At 38.6% G+C, this 21,716-nt stretch overlaps 1 protein-coding gene across 1 annotated transcript; it reads left to right on the top strand.

Moving 5' to 3' along the window:
- Positions 1-903: 903 nt before the first annotated feature.
- On the top strand, positions 904-5,628 carry LOC311081871 (uncharacterized protein). The gene is made up of 9 exons (XM_084112571.1): positions 904-1,292; positions 1,829-2,525; positions 2,686-3,164; positions 3,261-3,337; positions 3,432-3,609; positions 3,756-3,832; positions 4,010-4,142; positions 4,567-4,691; positions 4,897-5,628. Exons 2-7 carry the CDS (start codon positions 2,291-2,293, stop codon positions 4,050-4,052), a joined length of 1,089 nt encoding a protein of 362 aa, XP_083968697.1. The 5' UTR covers positions 904-1,292; positions 1,829-2,290; the 3' UTR covers positions 4,053-4,142; positions 4,567-4,691; positions 4,897-5,628.
- Positions 5,629-21,716: the final 16,088 nt, after the last annotated feature.

Genomic DNA, 21,716 nt, shown 5'->3' with positions numbered 1-21,716 from the left:
AAAAAAAAAAAAACCACTTAATTTTAACATTTATTCTCTCTTAATTCAACCATACAAAGCATGCTGGGAACTAACAGAAATAGTACATAGAATGGCAGCTAATGGGCCTTTCCAACTGTCAAAATTTGAATTTAGTTTGGAGTTAGAATGAAATGAATGAAAGAAAGAAAGAAAACGAAAGTTTTAAAAGCTTTAAGTTTACAGTAGTTTATATATAGGCTAAATAGATTAGAAATATTAGATAGAATGGCAGTTAATGTGTTGCTGAGATACGAGCGATTTTCTTCTGAGATTGTGACGTCACTGATCTCTGAGAAAAACACCACTCAAAATCATGAAACTTAATATCGTTCTTTATCTGAATCCGTTGAGTTTTCACAGAGATATTTGTGTGTTATAGCGTTCTCGTAGCACCATGTTTGTTTTTGTTGCAAAGCACTCTGGGATATGGCGTCTTCGCTTCTACCGCGCTATTGTTCATGTAGACAAAAAAACTTCACTTACCATAATGCATTGCAACAAAAACAAACATGTTGGTGCCCGTAACGCGCTAACACGATCATTCACTACATCCTATCTGTATGTCACTCTTTCGAACTTATGCACAATGCATTTAACCATCGCTTTTGACACTCCACCGGATGTCGGATCTGCAGGATCAGCTTACACTAGCCTGACGTCGTCATACTCAATTCTAGTCAGAATGTGAGTCTGAGACCGCTCCATAGAGATTTGATTATGGGGCGTGTTTCAACCGAACCAGGAAATAAACGGCCTCTGCACTCAATTGGATAGATCTAGAACCAATCAGAGCAAGAGAGTAAGTGACGTATGTTGAGCGACGGATAGTTGTCAACAGAACTCAACTGCACGCACGCTGAAAGAAGTAGAAGGAGATGAGTGTAAATGATCTTTGCCGGCGTTGTAAAAAGAATTTAAGAATACACGGAGTACTTACTAACACATCAAACATTTTCGAGCAAAATACTGAAGGTGAATGCATATACGAAAAAGTTCTCCGTCTAGGATTACAACTCGACAATTCAGTAAACAAATCTAATCGCATTTGTCGGGCCTGTCAGAACTTTGTAACACGGTTGGAACGCGACATCCTCTTGTTTAAAAAATGGACTGACGACGAAGTAGACCAGACTGAAAAAGCTTGTTCATCTGAGGCATCAGATAAAAGAGACCGGGAGCCTACCCCCTCCAAGACGCCCAGGGCTCTGAAGAAGTTTTGCCCCAATCCGTCAACTCCAACCGGTAAAAAAACACGAAAAAGCATTACAGAGGTAAGCTTGTTGTTGATGAATTTCTACTTATGATATGATTATGAGAATAATTTCTATTGCCAAGTTTTTCATTAGTGAATAGTGAGTCGTATTTATTGTCCAGTGTGATAAAACACACTTGCATTGCCACACTACTCATTTCAGTGTAATCTGCCTATGATTAAACCATATTAGTCATATTTGCAGATATATGGTAGCCTAGTGTGTATCCTGGAAGTCAGCTCGAATTTGAGTCATGCAAGATGTAGTATGAGCTAATTTTACCAGGATAAACTAGCACATGATGTTGTGTGATTTGGCCTTTGCCAACATGTAATTACATTTCCTTGTGTAAATGGGCTAACATGTTACACAACCCCCATGTCTGTGCACTGCAGTTTCTCACTGTTTCTCAGACCTTGCTCTGACCTGCTCTGCAAATGCATATGGGGTCACCATATTTAACCGTCTGTATATTCAAATGTAATGCCAATGCACATTATACTTATCTGGCTATTCCATAATTCTTCACACTGAATAATTAACTTATATTTCAGGTTGTCACCCATTACCCATCACAGATCGTGGCCAAGGTATGTCATCCAGAAGATGCCTTAATAGTGAACAACATTAATAAGAAAAAATGGACAACAGCTGCAAAGTTAATATTGAATCATAAATGCCTATTGGAGGAAATAAAGGTGCACATCCTGGAGCTAGTAAGCAATGAATGCAAAAATATCTGTGATCCAAACAACGGTTTCATCCTGTGGAAGTCATCTCCAGATGATCTGAAAGCCTTTTCATTCACCAGCTTAGAGGCAGACCTAAAATGTTTTTCACCATTCCTTTTCTCCATTCTCACAACTGCTACCAACCACTCTCAAACTGCAACTTGTGTAGCAGCTTCCATTGCTTTGAGAGGAAGAGAAGCCCGCCTGTCAGCCTTTGCATACTACCTAGGTAGTATACTACATTATGGTGGGGCGAAAAAATCAGTGTTTCAAAGGCTGAGCAAAATGGCCATAACAACAACTCACCAAAATTCTGTAGAGAAGCAGAAGGAGTTGGCACTGCTATGTGGTGGATCTCTAAAAATGTTAAAAGTCCAGAATGAATTTTTCTTGAACTCTGAAGCGGAAGGGAACATCGATGTTGGTCAGAGAGTTGACACCAGCAAAGACCAAAGCACAAGTGATCCGATGAGTCCACTTAACACAGTCCGGAAAAGCATGGAAGAGCTTCACTTGTCAGGTGAGATTACAAATGACCCATACAGAAACACACCTAACACATCAAATGCAGTGTATTGCAAATGCAAATATTATGTGTCTATCTTTTGATTAATAATAATAATAATAATAATAATAATAATAATAATGTCTTGTAATTGTTAATACTTTTTCTTTTCCAGCAGACGAAATGGCTCAAAGAATAAATGACTCTGAAATAGCTGTGCTACCTTTCAGCAGAATAAGTGACTCTGAAGCAGCAGAGCTGGGCTTGAGCTCCTCTGCTTTTCCGATCACACACCCCACTCCTCCACCAACATATTCCTTAATATTTGACAATTTGGACTTTTTCATGCGTGCACATCATCAGTCCACCCTCCACAGCAACAAATCCTTACACTGGATTCATCATATTGCAGTTCAAGATAGAATCTCGACACATCACCTTGGCAATGACAAACCGGACCATGACATCCTTCAGTACGACCTTTGCAACTCACTCCCCGGACTAGAAACCCAAGCCTATATGCGTCGTGAGTTCATTGTTCTTGGGAGCCGCATCCTTACCCAGTACCTGGCTGTGTTTAAACCCTTCTCGAAGGTAGTGGTTCACCACATGCCACATCCATATACAGAGGAAATGGCTAAGTGCTCCACTGATGTAAGTAATTAGTTAAATCTGCACAAAAGAAATACTTAATATACATAATTTCACCACAAACTTAACTACAATGTCATCTATTATTTCTTCTCAAAGTACCCTCTGGGACTGCTCTTCAAAGATGAAAACAAAACGTCAGATTTGGTAGACGTACTTCGCCACCTTCAGAAAGAGTAAGAATATAATCAGCCTATACAGTCACTTTTTTGGCACTAAAAGGGTTTCATTGCAGCTTACAATTCCACCGTTTGTGTGTAATCCATTTAGGTATGTACCAAAAGGACCAGACGGTGTGTCAAATATATTAGTAGGAGGTGACCGGTTGACTGAAGGGAACTGCCGAAACATACAGTGGGCCTTCGCAGATGGTGCTACAAAGGAAGACAGACTGGAAGGTCTCATCTTTAAGTTTGAGGACTGGCATGCCATCAGAAACCTATTTGAAGTGAGTAACAAACTATAGAATAATGTTGATTAGTAAAGAAATTAAAGAGTCACACCAATGCTTTAGAATATATATATATATTACTTAAAGTGCTTGTTTGACAAGTTATGTTTATCCTCTGTTGATCAAAAGTCTTCTATTTTAAGATCTATCATCGGATTTTCTATGATGGTGCATCCTCAAAAGAACATGGCACACTTCTTGCCAACATGACGAAGTTGAGGTACAACATCTTGTATCTGCAAAACCATGAATACATAATGTGCAATTATTATTATTGTGTTTACAGTCCACTTCATCATTACAAAATGCTTGTCTTTACAGTCTAAAAAAAATTTACTGTTGTTTACTACAATGATACTATGACAGAAGTATTTTTTGTTAACCATGCTTTCCACAGTTGTTTCACAGAAATCCAGTTCACATGTCTGGATATTTCATGAATTGGGTTGTTATGGGATGGGGAACACAGTCCTGCTATCATGAAAGCAGCCCTACTATTCTCTGGGTGCATTATTTCAAGTAATGCAGTGGTATGGTATATTTTAAACTTAAAACATATTTTCACTAACTGTGTGTGGGCAGTTCAGGCTTTGTCAAGATGGTTGTGGGTTCGTTTCAGCGGTGCTAAAGTGCACACTGGACACACAATACTCTTACTGCCCTGAGTAAAAGACTGTTTTTAACACATTAACGTGTGCATGCGTGTGTGTGTGTGTGTGAGAGAGAGTGAGGCAGTGGTAGCATAGAGGTTAAGAACCTGGTCGTCGTGCAAAAAAAATTGTTGGTTCAATGCCCTTATTCAATTCCCTTGTAATATAATTGAAACATGTAATTGACTTTGAATAAAAGCGTCTGCTAAATGAATAAATGTAAATGTCTGTGAGAGATGGACATAATAACACTGAGAAACCTATGTCAACCATTCACTAAACTATACATGTTTCTGTTACATAGGTGCAGCAATGCAAAACAAGGTCCCCATGCAGATTACAATGCCTATAAGGATTTTGTGCGTAAGGACACAACTGCACTGTTCCTAGCTGCTGCAATGGAGCAATTTGGCTTGCAGGATGTCACAGGTAAATTGACACTTGGCATCACATTCATATTTGAGAATTATAATTTATCTCATAAATACATGTATCTATATGTTACTACTGTTATTGTTAACTGCTAAAATTGTAATTCACTTTGATAAAAGTTAACACACAATATTAATTTTCAATCTCTGCATTTACACTAATGGTGGTTAGAAGTTAAACATTTTAATCCATGTGCAAACAGAAATTCCAGATGGGTTTGTCCCAGCGGATATCAATGATGGATTGCCACAACTGAAGAGGAGCTGGCTGCATGACAAGGTTGGAGAGGTTGTGGACACCTTTGTCATGCTGACAGACGTCACAGAAGCTGCAAGTCAAAGTCAAGCTTCGACAGAGCGAGGGCAGAGGCGGAAGTTTCCGTGTCGTGCGGATGGGTGTGGCAATGTGTATACATACGTCAAGGCAAGGGAAACACATGAGAAAAAGAAACACAATCTTGTGGCTCCATCTGACTCTTCTCCAGAACATGTGAGTCCAACAATCCAAGATCACAAAAAAGAACACACTGAAGCCAGACTTGGCTTTGGCTTCTTCCTGCTAAACATGCAGGATGCAGTAAGAGAAGGGGATGGTGAAAGGCTAATGAGACTTTATAAAGTTGCCCTTCTTTTCTATAAAGCGTATGGACACAGCCATTATGCCTATAGCACCTTCCTACTAACACTGCAGGTAAACGTCACACTGTCCCCGCGCATGGCACACAGTGTGATGTGGAACAGGTTTTGGAATGGTAGAGGGGGGAAGGGGAAAAATATTCCACTTGACCTCCATCTGGAACACCTGAACAATTTTTTGAAATCATTTATGAGAGGTTTGGGGCCAAACCTGTCAGAAATGTCGGCAGCCAGAATTAGTAAGTCCATTGGCATCCTCAAGGAGCTGATGGACAAAACAGACACAGAGCTGGGGCTGTCAAGGCCAACTGGCATTCACCATGTAGCCCGAGAACAGGAGGATGTTTTAACCCTGTTAAACGTTGTAAGGGAGGCTAAACTTTTCCAAAATCAGCCAGGCAGACAGTTTCACACATTCCCGAATTTCAGAAAAAACTTGTTGGTAAAGCTGAAATACCGGGAATTATGGCAGTGGATGAAGTCCAAAGTAATGGACTGGAGAACTGTCCCTATTTAAACAATTATAATGATGGTATTATATTTGTAATTGCCATTATATTTGTATTATATTTAATTTTTTTTTCATATGGGACATTGTAAATAATTTTGTGTTTTAAATGTATATATTTTTTATATCCACATCCTTGAAACCATTTTTTTGTGTGTTTTCTTATTGGTTATCTGATCAAAGTGTATATATAAATAATTTTGTTTTAAATTTATATTTTTTTTATATCCACATTCTTGAAAGCATTTTTTTGTGTGTTTTCTTATTGATTATCTGATCAAAGTGTATATATTATGTTGAGATATTAAAAGTCTTTTATTAACATGTGTTATTAATCTTTTAAAATGCAAAAACAACCACCACCAGATGAAAAATATAAACAATGTCAATTTTATTTAAAACTGTTTAATACAAGAGAGGTGAAAACTTTTGCACAACAAGACAGTCAATAAGAACCTGAAGCTATAAGTTTGAGCCTGAATTTGAAGCTAGTCCGAGATCTCCAACGCTGATAAGCCTGATTCCAAGCTACTCAGTGATGATTGTACATTGTCATCCTCATGCTCTTCATCAAAGTAACCAGTGTAGTCAACGTCAAACGGAACAACACTGTCATCAAACAAAATAGTGTGACTCTGCTCGATGTCATCAAAAACTTCATGCATAATTCTTAGTATTTCTTTTGCATGTTCTAGTTTGAATATAGGGAGATTATGGAAAATGAAGTTCAGGTCAAATATCTGTGTGCAGTTTTCTAAAACCGCATCAATGAGTTCATCTCCAAAACCAGTACAGGCTGTGTCGACTGTGTAAAGATTTGTATGGCCCTGAAGTAAACTACTCCGGTAATTATGCAACAGGTCCCTGATCAAAAGTTTGTCTTCATTTGTGACCATTCTGCATTTGTCAGTTGAAGAAACCTCCCCTGGAAAATGTTCATATTTGGGGGTTGGCTCCCCACAACCATCCGGTTCACAAGAACAAACAGAATGGCAGTGGGTGCAGCACAGATGTCCTGGATCGACAGATGTAGTGTGTTCCTCGAAATGGCAGTACAAAGCTTTCCGCAGACAACTAGTGATTCCAGTCTCAAGTACTGTCTTAACTACTGGGTCAAGCTTTGTATGCTGTTTGACAGCGTAAACAATCGCATGTGCCTGCAACCCACCTCTGCCAGCCCTCCCGATTTGCTGAACCATGGCTTCCACATCGTCCGGTAAGCCATACATCACAATGTGTGATATGTTTGGAAAATTTAAGCCCATCCCTAGAGCTGTTGTTGCCACGACAACTCTGCAGCAACCCTGTCCACTCAGAGATGACAGCACTCTGTTCTTATTGTGAGGGAGAGTCTGGCTGTGGAACATGCCTATAAGTAGGTTTTCAGGTTTTTTTGCAGGGTCTCTCTCAACCCAGGAATCTTCACCCAGTTCACCCTTCAAATGGCAGAATACTCTGCCAACCTCCCTGACTGTTTTACAGTAAATAATAACTGGCAACATGGAGAGACCTTTTTCTTTAACATCCCTCACAATCCAGTCTAGGCAGTCCAGTGTATTGGCAGGAAGTTTGATCAGACCAAGTCTGATGTTTTTTCTGTTAGGGCTCAGAGCCAAAGTAGTTGGATTGTCCATCTGCAGCTGTTTCATTACCCTGGCTCTGGATTCATGATCAGCAGAAGCAGTCAATGCCAGCACAGGTGTACCTGTAATATATGAAAGTACAATAAGCAACCAATTACATAAAAGTAACAGTTAAATAAGAAATAATGAGTAGTATCATCTACTGCTTTTTTATCACCGTACTGACATCTAAAAAGAGTATTTCACTTATAAGGGGTACAGTGACTACCAGTATGGGTATGGAGGGTGAGTACATTCAAAGTGACACCCTTGTTTGATGTCAACTCAGAGATGGTTTTGAACTTCTGATCACACTAATAAACTTACATGCATCGATACACACAGTACCTGTATGCAACTGATTTCAATTAAAGTGGTGAGTTATAAAATATCAAAGACTGTACATGCAGGACGGATATTGTTTTGTACATACATACCAGCTTTAACTAGGGATCTAAGTTCTCCCAACTTGGCGAAACTCTCGCGAAATGGCGTATGCCCTTTTGCAGCCTGACCCCTGATAGAAATAACACATTAGACAGTACATTAATACATTAGAACTGTTGGTTATTTCAGTACAATGAGACTAACGTTATGATTATACTAAGTCTGAGTTAGCAAACATACATCGACACCTAGATACAAGATATGTTTACAACATTTGATTCATATCACTACATTATGAGTTATTTACTAAGTCAGACGATCTCTTACCATTTGTAAGTGAGATGAACTTCATCCACGACGATACCCATTACGTTGGCTTGAAAAACATCGGAGCCTAGCATGTCTCTCCACTTCTTGTTGAGCAGCCAGGATTCCGGGCTTCCAAAAAGAAGCTGGCAACGACCGCTGGTTATGTCCACCTCATTGTGCACGCCGAGTTGCATCGCAGTGATGCCCATTTCGGTTGCTTCTTTCACTTGATCCTCCATGAGTGCAACCAAAGGAGAAACCACAATGACCACAGGGTTTTCAATGCGCCCCATCTTCTTCGCGACCATCGGGGACAGCTGATAGATTAAACTTTTGCCGAATCCCGTAGGAAGGACGGCAAAAACATCTTTCCCATCAACAAATGCCTTGATCGCGGTTCTCTGCTCCTCTTTTAAAATTAATGCGATGTCAATATCTTCAATAACAGACGCGATAGCAGAATCTACACAACTCAATTCTCCAGCGGCAGCCATGAATTCAACCCAAGCGCTCCTTGATGACGTAGATGATTACGTTACCGTTGCTCATCTGTCAATCATCGTATAAAGCCCGCCCTGACATTGTGATTGGTCCGAACAATTTTTGTTCGGGCATAATAGATCCTCAACGGAGCGAGTCCAGACCGAACTTCCCGACCAAAAAATATTGTGGGCGGGGTTCGGGCTGGCACCCAGGCTAAGCTTACACTACAAGGGCAACGGTAAACCAGGTAAGTGCACTGCAAGTATAATGGACAAGGCTGCTGCCTGATGAACACCGTGACATTAAGCCAGTGATCCAGGGGCTGAAGATTGTTGAACAAGGAGGCAGTACCTATTGTCTGTGTCGTATCTGTTCAGCCATGTATATTTATATTTTTAGTTCAATGATATATTGTCAATAAGAGAATGTATTGTTTGTGTTTAATAGTATTCTTGTAGTCTCTCATCCTCCTAGCATAGAGTCCAATGAGTCCAATGCTCCAGTTATTCTGAAGATAAGTGCATTCCACATGTACGTGACAAAGAACATTTCAGAATGCTAAAGGGGTAACCCAGACCTGCAAACTCCTCAGACTAAAAAAGGTGACAGTGTCGCCCTGGGGGTGGGACTGGGGGTGCAGACTAACTTTTTTTTTTGCTACATGCCATGGGATTAATCAATGCATGCTGATGAATAATGTATAATAATAATAATTAAAATGCATACCCTAGTTTTGCACTGATGTAAAAAGACTGACAGTGCCACAATAAGACCTCATGTTAGCAAAATGTTTTAATCTTTTAACTCTTAAAAAAATATATTAAAAAAACATGTATGTTCTTTAATGTTTGATTATAATTGTACTGTCTTCACATAGGGATGGGAATTGATAAGATTTTATCAATAATAATGCCACTGACGATTCTGATTATCGATCCAATTCTTTAACGATTCTCTTATCGATTCTTGATAGCACTGTATGGAAAAATGTAGTCATATGCTTTTAAAACAAATGGTTTTATTTATTTTAAAGGTTAAGCTTGAGTTAGCAAACTGTACTTTTTATATAATTTATGTAATAAATAGAACCTTATTGTAAAGTGTTACTGATTAGTTATACACTGATTCAGACGTCTCCTGAGTTCACTGTTGGAAAGATCAGTTGTTTTAACCATTCATTAAAATGAATCGGTTCAAAGGAGTCATTAGTTCGCGAATTGGCCCAGAGAAAAAGTGCTAAGATTCTGATTGGCCCAGAGAAATGTCAATTATAAGAATTACCCAATAATGTTTAGCAATTCTAGCCTGCATGGCAGTTACTGTGAGAAACACAGTACCCCCCCCCCCCCCCCCCCCCAAAAAAAAAAAAACCTCTCCGGTTCTATGCGATTCACGTAAATGACCCAATTGACCAAGAAAACGGCGATTGTCGCCGAAAAGCGACAAGTTTGCAGGTCTGGTAACCTAATTATTTCTATGGTCCTGGCTGAAGCTATTAGGTGGACACATAACGGGGAGTCAGTTTCATACTTATTCAGTCGTGTCCATTTGTAGTTCCCCTGTATGTTCCAGGTACAGGTGTAACATTGTTGGCAGGGTGTGGCCGTTTGATGCTCGACAGACAACTCCCCTCCCTGCCTGATGAACACAGCGATGTGAACAACAGATGAAGCAAGTTGACGAAAGCGTTTATGGCAAGTACCCAGACCCACATGTATTTGATGAATGAGGCTCTTGTTGTTGTGCCCATATTTTAAGACTTGAAGACTTCAAGGGTCTTCTACTTTCAGTTTTGGCCTGACTACGCCTGCTCATCAACGTGCACGACTGCTTCAACAAAAGCACCCACAGCAGTCGCAGGAAACGGCATTGATGTCGATAAATGGGATTATTTCGCCAGGGACTGCTATCATCTGGGAATCCATCCCCACAATTTGACGAACAACACAATGGCCACACAGCACGGTATCAAACTTTACTGTTCAATTATTATTGCATTATGGTCTGGGAACAGGAGTCTGTTCTCCCAATACTTCTAAACTCTAGTATAGCACAGTCAAGGTGATTACAGTATGTTTTTATTTTCTTTCTGTCTAGGGCAAAAACCTCTATACGAATGTGCAGTGCAACTCAACACAATGGCCACACACCAGGGTGTGGACACTTCCATGCTCCGTAAAGCCATCTGGAACTAGATCCAATGCAAGTTCGGGATTCGGTCAGTCTCTCCACTGCTCACAGTTTCAGAAATATGTGGCAACATTGAATATGTTTATTCATTTTACATTTCCAAGGGAAAGAATGTTTCAAGATGCTTAAGATGTCTCCGAGGATCCCCCGGGGTCTTCAAAGAAGCACAAAGCCTGAGGTGACTGTCAGAGGTAACGAAAGCACCTCAGAGAGCTTCACCCCTTCACCGGGCTCCTGGATGCAAACAGCCCAGGCTCCCACAGATACAGAGGAAAACAGTGTCAGTCAGACAACCAGTGTCGAACCAGGCGTTTAAGGCAAGTACGAAAACCCCCATGTGTTTGGTGGATGAGGTTTTTGTATTTGCTGGCTTCTTAGTGTAGTCGTGATATTCAGGTCAGAGCCACAGCCCAGAGAGAAGTGCATGTATAATATGTGTATATATGATCTAAATCTTGTGAAGATGCTTTTTAAAAATGCAAAAGTTTTTGTACAGGCATTTTAGACAGCACGTTTTTATACAGTCTTAAAGTAAATTTATGTTGATGCAGACTGCACCATCCAGTCGAAAGTTGATCCTGACGTCACTGTGTAACATCGACCATTTGTGCTCCACGCAGTGCTCGATGGACACGGACCGTCAGTGTGTTTTTTATTAACCCCCTGGGCGGGGGTCAATCCGCCGGCGCGATAGACTCGCTTTTTTCTCATCAGTGTAAAAGAGACTCAAAATACTCTGTTGACTTTGATCTTACTTAACAGGATCGATTGATGTATGGTACTTGTATGTGTGTATTATTTTTGTGTATACTCACAATAAAAACAAAGTGTTGTGCTTTTTGCCAAATAAAGAAAGATAAACATGATGCGAGTTCTGCCTTCTCTCTATCAGTGAAGACCATTCTGAAACGCGTCCAAATATGAACCATAACTCAGCGAATACTCAGTCAAACAGGCATACAGACACACAGGCTTGAAGCTTGAATTCTCTTCTTTTAAATAAAGTAATTTATATAAAAAAAAACAAATATTCTCAGTTTATGTAATCTGTATGAAAAGAGAGAGATGTCAGTCGTTCTCATCTCAGCTCATTATTTTTAATTTGCCCACGGAGAGCGCACGCTATTCAAACGCAATTTCTGAGGCAACCACGCAAATCTGTGAACGCCCCCATATCAGCTCGAGAAAACACATTGTACTTGTTTACACCGTCTCGCAGCGCTGTGAGGAATAATATTATCATAATAATAATTGTAGCGTTTATACGCCCGCATAAATATAATTAATTATTATTCATAACGGATTATGATAAATAATTAATATTTTAATTATTTTCAGAATTTACTGATGCAGAATCAATAGTATGATCATTTTATCAGTTCATCCAATGAACAGAAAGCATAAACAATTATTATGACCGCCGCTAGCATAGCTAGCGGAGCGGTCATATAGGGATTGCCAAAGGTTTTTTTTTTTTTTCGTCATCTACTTCCTGAATTTTTGGTCAACGATACCAGGGACACCGAAACACCGGGGAACATGAAATTTGGTGGGCATGTAGCCCCACTAGACTTTTACGGAAAAATTTCGTTTGGTCCCCGGGGGCCACTCCCCCCCGCGCTGGCCCCCCCCAAACCCAAAAAATGCAATTTTTCCTAAATAACTACCTGAACCGTGGCACCGAGGATGAAGAAATTTTTATGGTATGTTGGTCTTAAGGGCCCACATCAACCTAGCCCATAATCACTCATTTGTGATTTGCGCCCCTTCCCATAAAAAATGAAAATGCAATATTATTCTGCTTTAATCGCCCCTATCTTCAGTTGAGATGTTCAGAACTGCACCATATTTCATGTGTATGATTAACTTGACATCCTCTGGGGGTATGCTAAGTTTCGTAGAATTTCATCCATGGGGGGGTATAAAATAAATTCATTTATGTGCACATTTAGTGACTGTACACTCATCGGTCTGTAGATGGTGGTGTTGAGCGAAGGGCTGCTGGTTTAGGATGATACTGTCACACACACACATGCAGGAATACAAACAAACGCAAGCATGCACACACAATGACATCCACACGCACAGACACACACACATACAAATCCACATGCACAGACACACACACACACACACATACACAAACACACACACACACACACACACACATACACACACACACTACTACTTTTTTTAGGTATCAGCCATATACCCGATTTACCAATACCCAATGTGTTATGCTTGGGCAGTATACTAATGACGTGGGTGGGACATGTTTCATGCCATGTTAGATCACATCCTGAGAGTCTACGCTTTTCAGAAAATATATAGTTTATATAGTTGAATCAGTTTTCTCTTCATGGTACAGACCAAAATGTATTATGTGTACACTTTCTTCACCTAAATCCATAAAATCCCATTAATTTCAATGGAACATTTACTTAAGTGTTCTACTAGGTACAGTGGGAATTAGTTTAATTTTGTTAAAATTGTTTGTTTTTTTAAACTCTGGGACCAGGGCTACAAGATAAAATCACTTTTTTGGGGAAAAAATGTTTTTTATTTCAGTAAAACACAACAAACCCATGCCAAAGTCAGATGACGTTTTCACATTATGGATGTTAAGTGTCTAAACTAATGACTTTTGATATAAAACTTAAATAGTAATGGCAAATAATTACAAAACTCTAAATTATCCATGATCCACAGGAATACTCCAGACAGTCTTTTAAAATATACAACTTGTATACATAAACACGCAATACAGCCAATTTGCTCCACGTCATTTATTTTTGTGGAAAGCCAGTGCAGGCCTGAGCGGCGGTCATATTTTGTACCGCCATGCGGTACATCTAGTTAACTCTAGGAAATATAATATCTTCCTGGCCAAGAAAGAATAATCCCCAGCTAAAAATAAATTAAGAAATAATCAAGGGTAAAAGCATAGGTAACTTAGATCGAAGTTCAAGACAATAAATTCGTAAGCACAAGACAATAAATTCGTAAGCACAAAACAAAAGTAATACTTTTCTTTTCAAATGCAAACAATACTTTATTGATTATATGCTAACACATAAACTAATATCTAACACAAACACACGCACACGGATACAGACACATTCATACAAGTTGCCGAAAGAAAGAGTTTGGAAAGAATGAGTTTAAGAGTGAGATGATGAAATCTCAAGATTCTATGCACTTATAAGACATAACCTGGAACGAACCATCAATCATTAATTAACCCTTCTATCGTTTCTTAGACAGGTTATTAAAAAGTCTGGAGGTTACTTGCTCGTTTGTGTTCCTTTTGGGAATTCCTTTGGTCAGCGTCAAAGGGGTTTCCCCGAGGTGGGCTGGTCTCCTCGTGCTTGGCTAGTCTGTGGCGGCCACTCACGTGGTGTGGATGGCGGATTGTTGAAGCGTCTTTGAAGCTGAAAGCGTGCGTTGCAGCCGTGAATCGTGGACCGAAACTTTGCAGCAAAACTTATAAAGGAAAATAAAGGAAAACTTAGAAAAAAAAAAAATTGAGACGAGAGTAGTAAGATGGCTTGAATAAAGCTGTTAAACCCGTTCTTCTGATTTTAATTTGGGTTCGTTGTCTCTTCGCGTCTACATGGTTACTAGTCTGATTCAGATCTTCATCTCCCGCTGCATTTTTGTTCTGCCCCCCTCTTGAGAGTGATAGCAGAGAGTTTCTTGAGATAGAACACAGAGAAAAAGCCCCAGCTTTGTTTCGGGTCTAAGATTTTAAACTCAAAAGTTTGTCCCACCTCCTGAAGAGATCGGACCAATTAGACACTGGCTTTATTTGTCTCATCGTTAATCATGCGTTTTCTGGGATCTCCTTACTCTCCAAGCTCTAGCAGAGAGTACAGAGGCCACAGTTTAGACATCATTACTATTATAAGAATACGAAACATTTTACACAGATTTCAATCAAGTCATCTTTTGAATCACGAGCATACGATCATATTGCTATGAAACACAACACACTTTCATTCAAACATCTAACAGTTATAACCATTAAAGGACTTACATGGGATATAATCTTATTAAACATGCATATAAGTGGTAGAAACAACACAGGATTATGTAGTTGCATGATGTTTGACCATAAGTCCATCGAAAACTGTTCTGGATGATTTTATGTATTGTTATAGGAAAAATCTCAGTTTTCTGGTTTAAAGAGAAGAGAACTCTGGTTTGGTCCTCCAGAGGTCCTAATGGTGGAGGGGTCAGGAATGTTGTGGGGTCCAGCAGATGCATCTGCTGGTATCTTGACAGCACTGAGTTGTGCCATCTCTGAACCAATCATTCTTTAAAAAAAAAAACTCACATTGACAAGTTCTTCCGTTCGCTTGGCCATAAAAAGTTCTCATTGTAGCCTTACTGGCACCGGGATGGGTGATTTGAGCCTGGAATGTGAGGACTCTGTGTGGGACCTTGGTCTCTGTCTTTCTCTTAACCAGTCAGTGTTCGGCAACAAAGCTAGCATTGACCAGTTATTTCGTTAGTGCTGGGGGGGCTCTTTTAAATAGCCAGACTGGTGGCAAAGATTGATGATGATCATGAGACGTTCTGAACAAATCTTCCCTTTTGTTCGGTGGGAAGTGGAAAGTTGGAATTAATCTTCTGGAAGAAGATTAGTTTGAGTTTGGTTCATCCTCATTGTCACTACATAATAATGGAAAATGTACCTCAGAAGTGCGGGTATTTCGAGGAGTAACGGATGCCGCTGAGCTGAGGAATACTGTAGTAAGTTTTTTTCATTCTCAAGGGAATCGCGTTTCTGTGTGTGAATGAATGAACGGCAGAGATGCGCGCTGTTTACCACAGCTCGCAAAAAGACGGTTTAAATTTGAATCTCGTTTCTGTGTGTGAATGAATGATCCGCTTTTGTATTCCTTATAATAAAAACGAAAGACCTATGTTACAGACATATGAAAGACAACATTTCATTGACTAGTTTTGGATAGATTATACATTTTTACTGTAAAATATCTGTCACTTCAAATAAGCTTTTGTTTGCCAATTTTTGCTAATATGTTAAATATAGTATGTTTTGTCAATGTAGGCTATGTTCAAAGTAATGAATACTTAACTTTGAAATATGTATGTTAAAGGGGACATATCATGCTAAATGCACTTTTTTTAGCCCTTAAATGCATTTTGTTGTATATTTGGAGTGTTTAGAAGTACAGAAAAGATGAAATTATTCTCTTCAGGTGCTTCGTTGATATCTTTATATTCTGTTTTGGTCATATTTTTCAACCTGTTCCGATTTTTCTGTTATCTATGACGTTTTTTGAACTATAACCGCTGAGTATTTGCAGCGGAACTGCCAAATAAGGACATTGACTTCCGGCCCAACACTTTGAGCAATCCGCCATTATTATTTCTCGCTGCAATTTTGTAGTCCAAGCTAAAGGATGCAGAAGTTACGAGAGGGTAAGTTAAAATGTTCGGTTGTTGGATGTAGTAACCCACACGCTTTATTACACTGTCTAATGTAGATGAACTGCCGCGCTTGTGGCGCATGTTTGACTGAAAGAACGAGCAGAGAGAGAGACCCACTCGCTCACTCACTCACAATCTCTCTCTTCAGAGAGGCGAAAGTGTAAACAAGACATCACTGTCTCCAAACTAGACGCTGTCTTGCGCTCTCTCCCTCGCACATACTAATCAAAATAAATCGACACGGTGGTAAAAGGTCGGAAGACCAAAGTTTCATGTGTAACAGTTAAATACAGTAACACACCATTGCGATACATCCATATGAAGACGTTGTTCTGCAGGTTCGTCGTCTTCATTTTCATCTCGCATCCGGCTCCGACTCTGGCTCGAACATGTAAGGCTGGCTGGACAAGTCTTCCATTGTTGACATTTTGTTAATAACGTGTGAATAAAAAGTTTATGTGCCGCTAGATAATCCTATCTCTGCTATCAGACTACAAAAATGGCCGAACGGGGTGGAGTTGAACCTCTGCAACCTGGAGAGGGGGCGGGGTATGAAGTGTCTCAATTTTATTTAAAGAGACCGCACCAAAACGAGTTGCTCTCAGACGCACGTCAGAAAAGGGGTAGAAAAGGGGCCTGTGGAGCTATAATAATGAGGAATTCAGACCCAAGCATTGCAGTTCCGCTTTATATAGACTACAAATGAATGATTTATATGTAAAAAGGAACAATTTAAAAGCAGGATATGTCTCCTTTAAAATGTATACTTTAGTTTTTACAAAGAAAGATTACATTTGAATTGTAATTGTAACCTTTTTAATAAAAAATATATTTACAAGGTAGATGTAAACAAACTTAAAAGGTAAATATAAGCCTTTTCTTTAAATAATTTTATTGTGTTTTATTAGTGACAAATTTGGGGAGAGGATTACATAATTTGTGGGAAAATAAAACAAATTGAGATGCTTCTAACTGAACCAATTTGGTAGAATATATATATCATTCTGATATGATTTTTTTTTTTAAATCAATGTTGGAAACCATTGTGCTGCTTAATATATTTTTATAACCAATGATACGTTTTTTTCAGGATTCTTTGAATACAATTTTGATTGCAATCAACAATTTTGATTATTTATTTTGCTCACATTTGATTTGCTTAGAGCAAATTTAGAACATTTAGTTCCTCCACATAGAGGAATTAGAATAAAACAGATTGAAAAACAAAACCTTTGAATCTCCTCTCATTCTATTCTTTGTTCAGGCTGCCTCACTTGATGGGCCATTAGCCATTGGGGGAGTGTCTATGTCACACCCCTGGTCTGAATCTCATTAATATTGATAGGCCATTACCACTCCCACGCATAAACATCTTCTGACAAAAAAACTGACTTACAAAGTTTAAATCAATGTATTGTTTTATGTGAACGATTAGGCAGGATGATTTTCAGATCATTTTGAAGAAAAAACTCTAGGCGACGACATCCATTAGTCAGAAGTCTTATTGACACATATTTAGTATGTGTTTTGTAGCCTTATTTCAGAAACTTTAGTTTTTATTTTTTTTTACCATGCATAAATATTATTCTCTCAAAAATACAAACATGAACATACATGTTGCTCACATATTATGGTAGCCCTGTTTGTGCTAAATAGAGTGTAATTACACCTTTGCCATTAACATGTTTATAAGCAACTGAAAAAAGCACAAATGTCAGGGCATGTCAAAACATCTCAAGGACCCCAAAAACACCTTAGACCCCAGAGGGTTAACCTGTATTTAATAATAAAAAAAAACATTATATATATATATATATATATATATGCATATATACATATATGTGTGGGTGTGTGTGTTTTTTTAAGATCGCCTGCCATAAGTCTCTGTTTTACAAAAGATTGCTGAACTGACCACGGAGAAGTCTTCTGTGATCTATTGTAGGTATGGAAATACAAATGCTTATTGTTTAGGACAGATTTTACTTACTTTACCTGACCTGAGAATAATTAAAATTAGGTAAAAGGTGTTTAAAATTATGCACCATAAAACAAGAGAAATACTAAAGTCAGAGCTTTGATGAACTATTAGGTTAACTTTTGATCAGGGAGGAAAATCATCAACACTTAAACACATTAACATTTAAAACACTTTATTTACATTAAAATCAAGGCAGAAAACAAATAAATTTGAACATTTTTAAATATAAATAAAAACAAAAAACGAAATTAAATATCACTGCGTCCGACACCTTAACATTTAAAACCACTTTATTTACATAAAATCACAACAGAAAACATTATATATATATATATATATATATATATATATATATATAAACATTTTTAAATATAAATTAAAAAACTAAATTAAATATCAGCGCCGTCACTGCGTCCGACACATTAACATTTAAAACACTTTATTTAAATTAAAATCACAACACAACAGGGTAGCACCTTTGGTTGATTGAAGACAGCAGAATTTTCATCTGGGGAAACAGTCTGTTAATGTCACATAGGTCCCTCTTCATTGCTTTGAGAAGCAGCACACTTTTCATGTGTCCTAGGTTGTTGCCTCCACAGTGAATCACGAGCACATTTGGAGCAGTTCTTCCTTTAAGGCACTGTCGGAAGGAGGTCTCCCCAACACATGCCTCCCCTGCCAAACCACTGGACCTGGGAAGCCACTCCAAGGTTGGTGCCTATGGTCTCTCTTGCTCGCTGTTGGCCACGTCTAATATAGCCATCACTGATAATCCAGACTCTGTGCACACCTGATAAAAAGATTACAATACAAATGATTAACTCATTCAGTAGCTGCATCACAATAAACTTTATACATTTAAAGACCTTTCTTTAACATGGACAGCCAAAGCTCACAATCTTAAAATCTAGGGCTGGTCCATGATTTAAACATCTACAATTTTCCAACGAACATACAATAACATTTAAACATTTGTGTATTTTGAAATGAGATTGCCACTACATGCATTATTTATGTGTTAAACGCAAGTGTTAAAATATATTTAAACATCAAATATTTCAAAATAGGTCGAGCAGAAACATACCTTTCTTTTGAGTAGTGGATTTTCTGCTAGGTTGATTTGCTAAAAAAAATAACAAAAAATAAATAATAATAATAAAATGTTTAACAGTTGCAACATCTGTAGAATAACTGGTAAAACATTGTTTTTCATATTTGTTAAATTGATCATTATAAGTTTAAATATACACAATATAATTGTTGGTACTACAAGTCTGAAGAATTATGAATTTCGCTCTTCTGTCTCTGCATATGTAACCTTTGGCTAAATTATTAACCCCGACTACGCCACCTAGGTAACCTCTCAACCTAGGAAAGTAAATAATAAAAAATACCACTAAAAGAAAATTTAAACCAAATGAATTACCACAATAAGAAGGACCCTGCTGGTTCGATTTGCATCAAAGACAGAGACGTGACTTACAAAAATACAATATTTATTGCTCACAGGAAAATCATTTAATTAAAACATCTAGAATAGGTCTCATTCACAGTTTACCAATTAGATACCCACATTAGACAAGAGACCACAATTAGCTCACTTTCACAGAAAGGACAACCCACACAGCAACCTGTGAGAAAACAATATTTAAAGCCGGTGACACCCAAAAATAAAACAAATACAAAAAGAAGGCAAATACACTCCCCCCTTCGGTTAAGCTTCACTATCGCAGTTCTTGCGGTGGTCAAATAGAGGCAAACTGGCAATTAGATTTATAAACAGCAAACCAACCAGAAACAAAAAGAAAAGAAATGATAAACATTTACAATGAAATTTCACTTCCTCATTAAAACTTAATATTTAAGATCGTTCAAATGGCGCTAAATAGACTCCGTTACCAGCATAGTAATTGGATATAACAGCTCCCAGAGCACAGTAGCATGACCTTTCATATGCGAGCAGAGCTCGCAACGAGCTCGGTCGGAACCGTAGTCCAAAGCACTAACGTCCGCGTCAGTCGTGCGAACGGGACAGTGAATCAATTTCACCAATGGTAGTGTTAAAAAAAAAAAGAACAGCAGCTAGCGCTCCTGGGCCGCACCTATAATAAAAACATGAATAGGCTACATTATCTTCAATTGAGTTAACCCCCGAAGAGGAAACAGATCATAATGTTTCTTACCTCGTAGGGGAATTAAGTTAAAGTGAACGTTATACTCCCTGCACTTGCCACTTCACGCACACACCTTCCTGATGACAAACATGGGCTATATTTAGATCATAATAATCTGCGACTGAAAAGGACAATAAAGCAAACCACTCACCAGAAGATGCAAAGCAAAATACACCGGTATCCTATTACTGGGCACCACACAGAGAGGAATCACAATGCTCCGCTTAAACAGGCTTTTTATCATGCCCTAGAACCTAACGCACCATCTATAATTGTGCCGCACAGGTGTTCTCACTATCAGGCTGCAGTTCAACGCCAGTGGGCGTGCCTTGCCAATTAAAATATACGCAACCACTAAGAGTTACCCCATTCCACTAAACCAAAACAAACACTCCAGATTATCTACCTGTCACACATAGAAGAAATTTTAACTGTCAGTTAAATGCTGTTTCAAAAAGAATAAAATATTAAGATACTTAAATTACGCAAAGATATCACGCAACACATGAAATCCCACGACTTCCGTCAACATACCGGTGTGCATTGCAACGAGTCAAAACACAGAAGAACAACACGCGTGACCTGCACCGAGTGTCTTCGCTTTTGGATTGTTTATTTTGAGAAGTTACAGCTACAGTTATAGCAAACATGGTAATTACCTGCGTAGCAAAAGGTTGTGAGAACAAGCAAAGGACATACACGAATGTAATATTTCACAGAATTCCATCGAATGTGGAACTGAGAATTAAATGGCTAGCTGCTCTGGAGATCTGTACTTTAACGCCTCTCTACAAAATCAAACAGTATCGTGTTTGCAAAGAGCATTTTGCACCAGAGGACTAAGTTACTTTGAAAAAATGGAATATGGGCCCAGAAAGACAGTACTACGTCTGAAACATACGGCTGTACCATCCCATCTATTTTCAAAGCACAGGCAGAACAAAGTGCACATGTAAGTTGTCTTTTATTACTCTTCCTTATGTTAATCTGTGTCTTTATTCGGTTGTAAGATAGATGCTGAGAAGCTGTATATAGACTACGGTTCAAATAACGTTAGCCTCCTCTAGTATAACCTCATGTTGAATTCAACCTGTTTAGCATGAACAACCAAACTAAAATAAAAACCGCTGTTATCGTTACCTGTAAAATGAAATGACTGAGGGCTTAGTTAGCTATTTCTCTCACCGAGTTAGCCTGGTTCTTTTGACTCAGGAGTTTTAGTACAACTACTATGAGGAGAAGGCTACAAGCAGTTATACATGTGTAATGTTTAAAA

Source organism: Abramis brama, assembly GCF_963993115.1.
Source record: "Abramis brama genome assembly, chromosome: 4".
Classification (NCBI taxonomy): domain Eukaryota; kingdom Metazoa; phylum Chordata; class Actinopteri; order Cypriniformes; family Leuciscidae; genus Abramis; species Abramis brama.
The sequence above is the reverse complement of the archived record's forward strand: the minus strand, read 5'-3'. Positions and strand labels throughout refer to the sequence as shown.

Coding starts and splice junctions, on each gene's coding strand:
- LOC311081871 (XM_084112571.1), top strand. CDS start 2,291: ATGGCCATAACAACAACTCACCAAAATTCTGTAGAGAAGCAGAAGGAG. Junction 2,526..2,685: donor GGAAGAGCTTCACTTGTCAG/GTGAGATTACAA, acceptor TTTCTTTTCCAG/CAGACGAAATGGCTCAAAGA. Junction 3,610..3,755: donor CCATCAGAAACCTATTTGAA/GTGAGTAACAAA, acceptor TTCTATTTTAAG/ATCTATCATCGGATTTTCTA.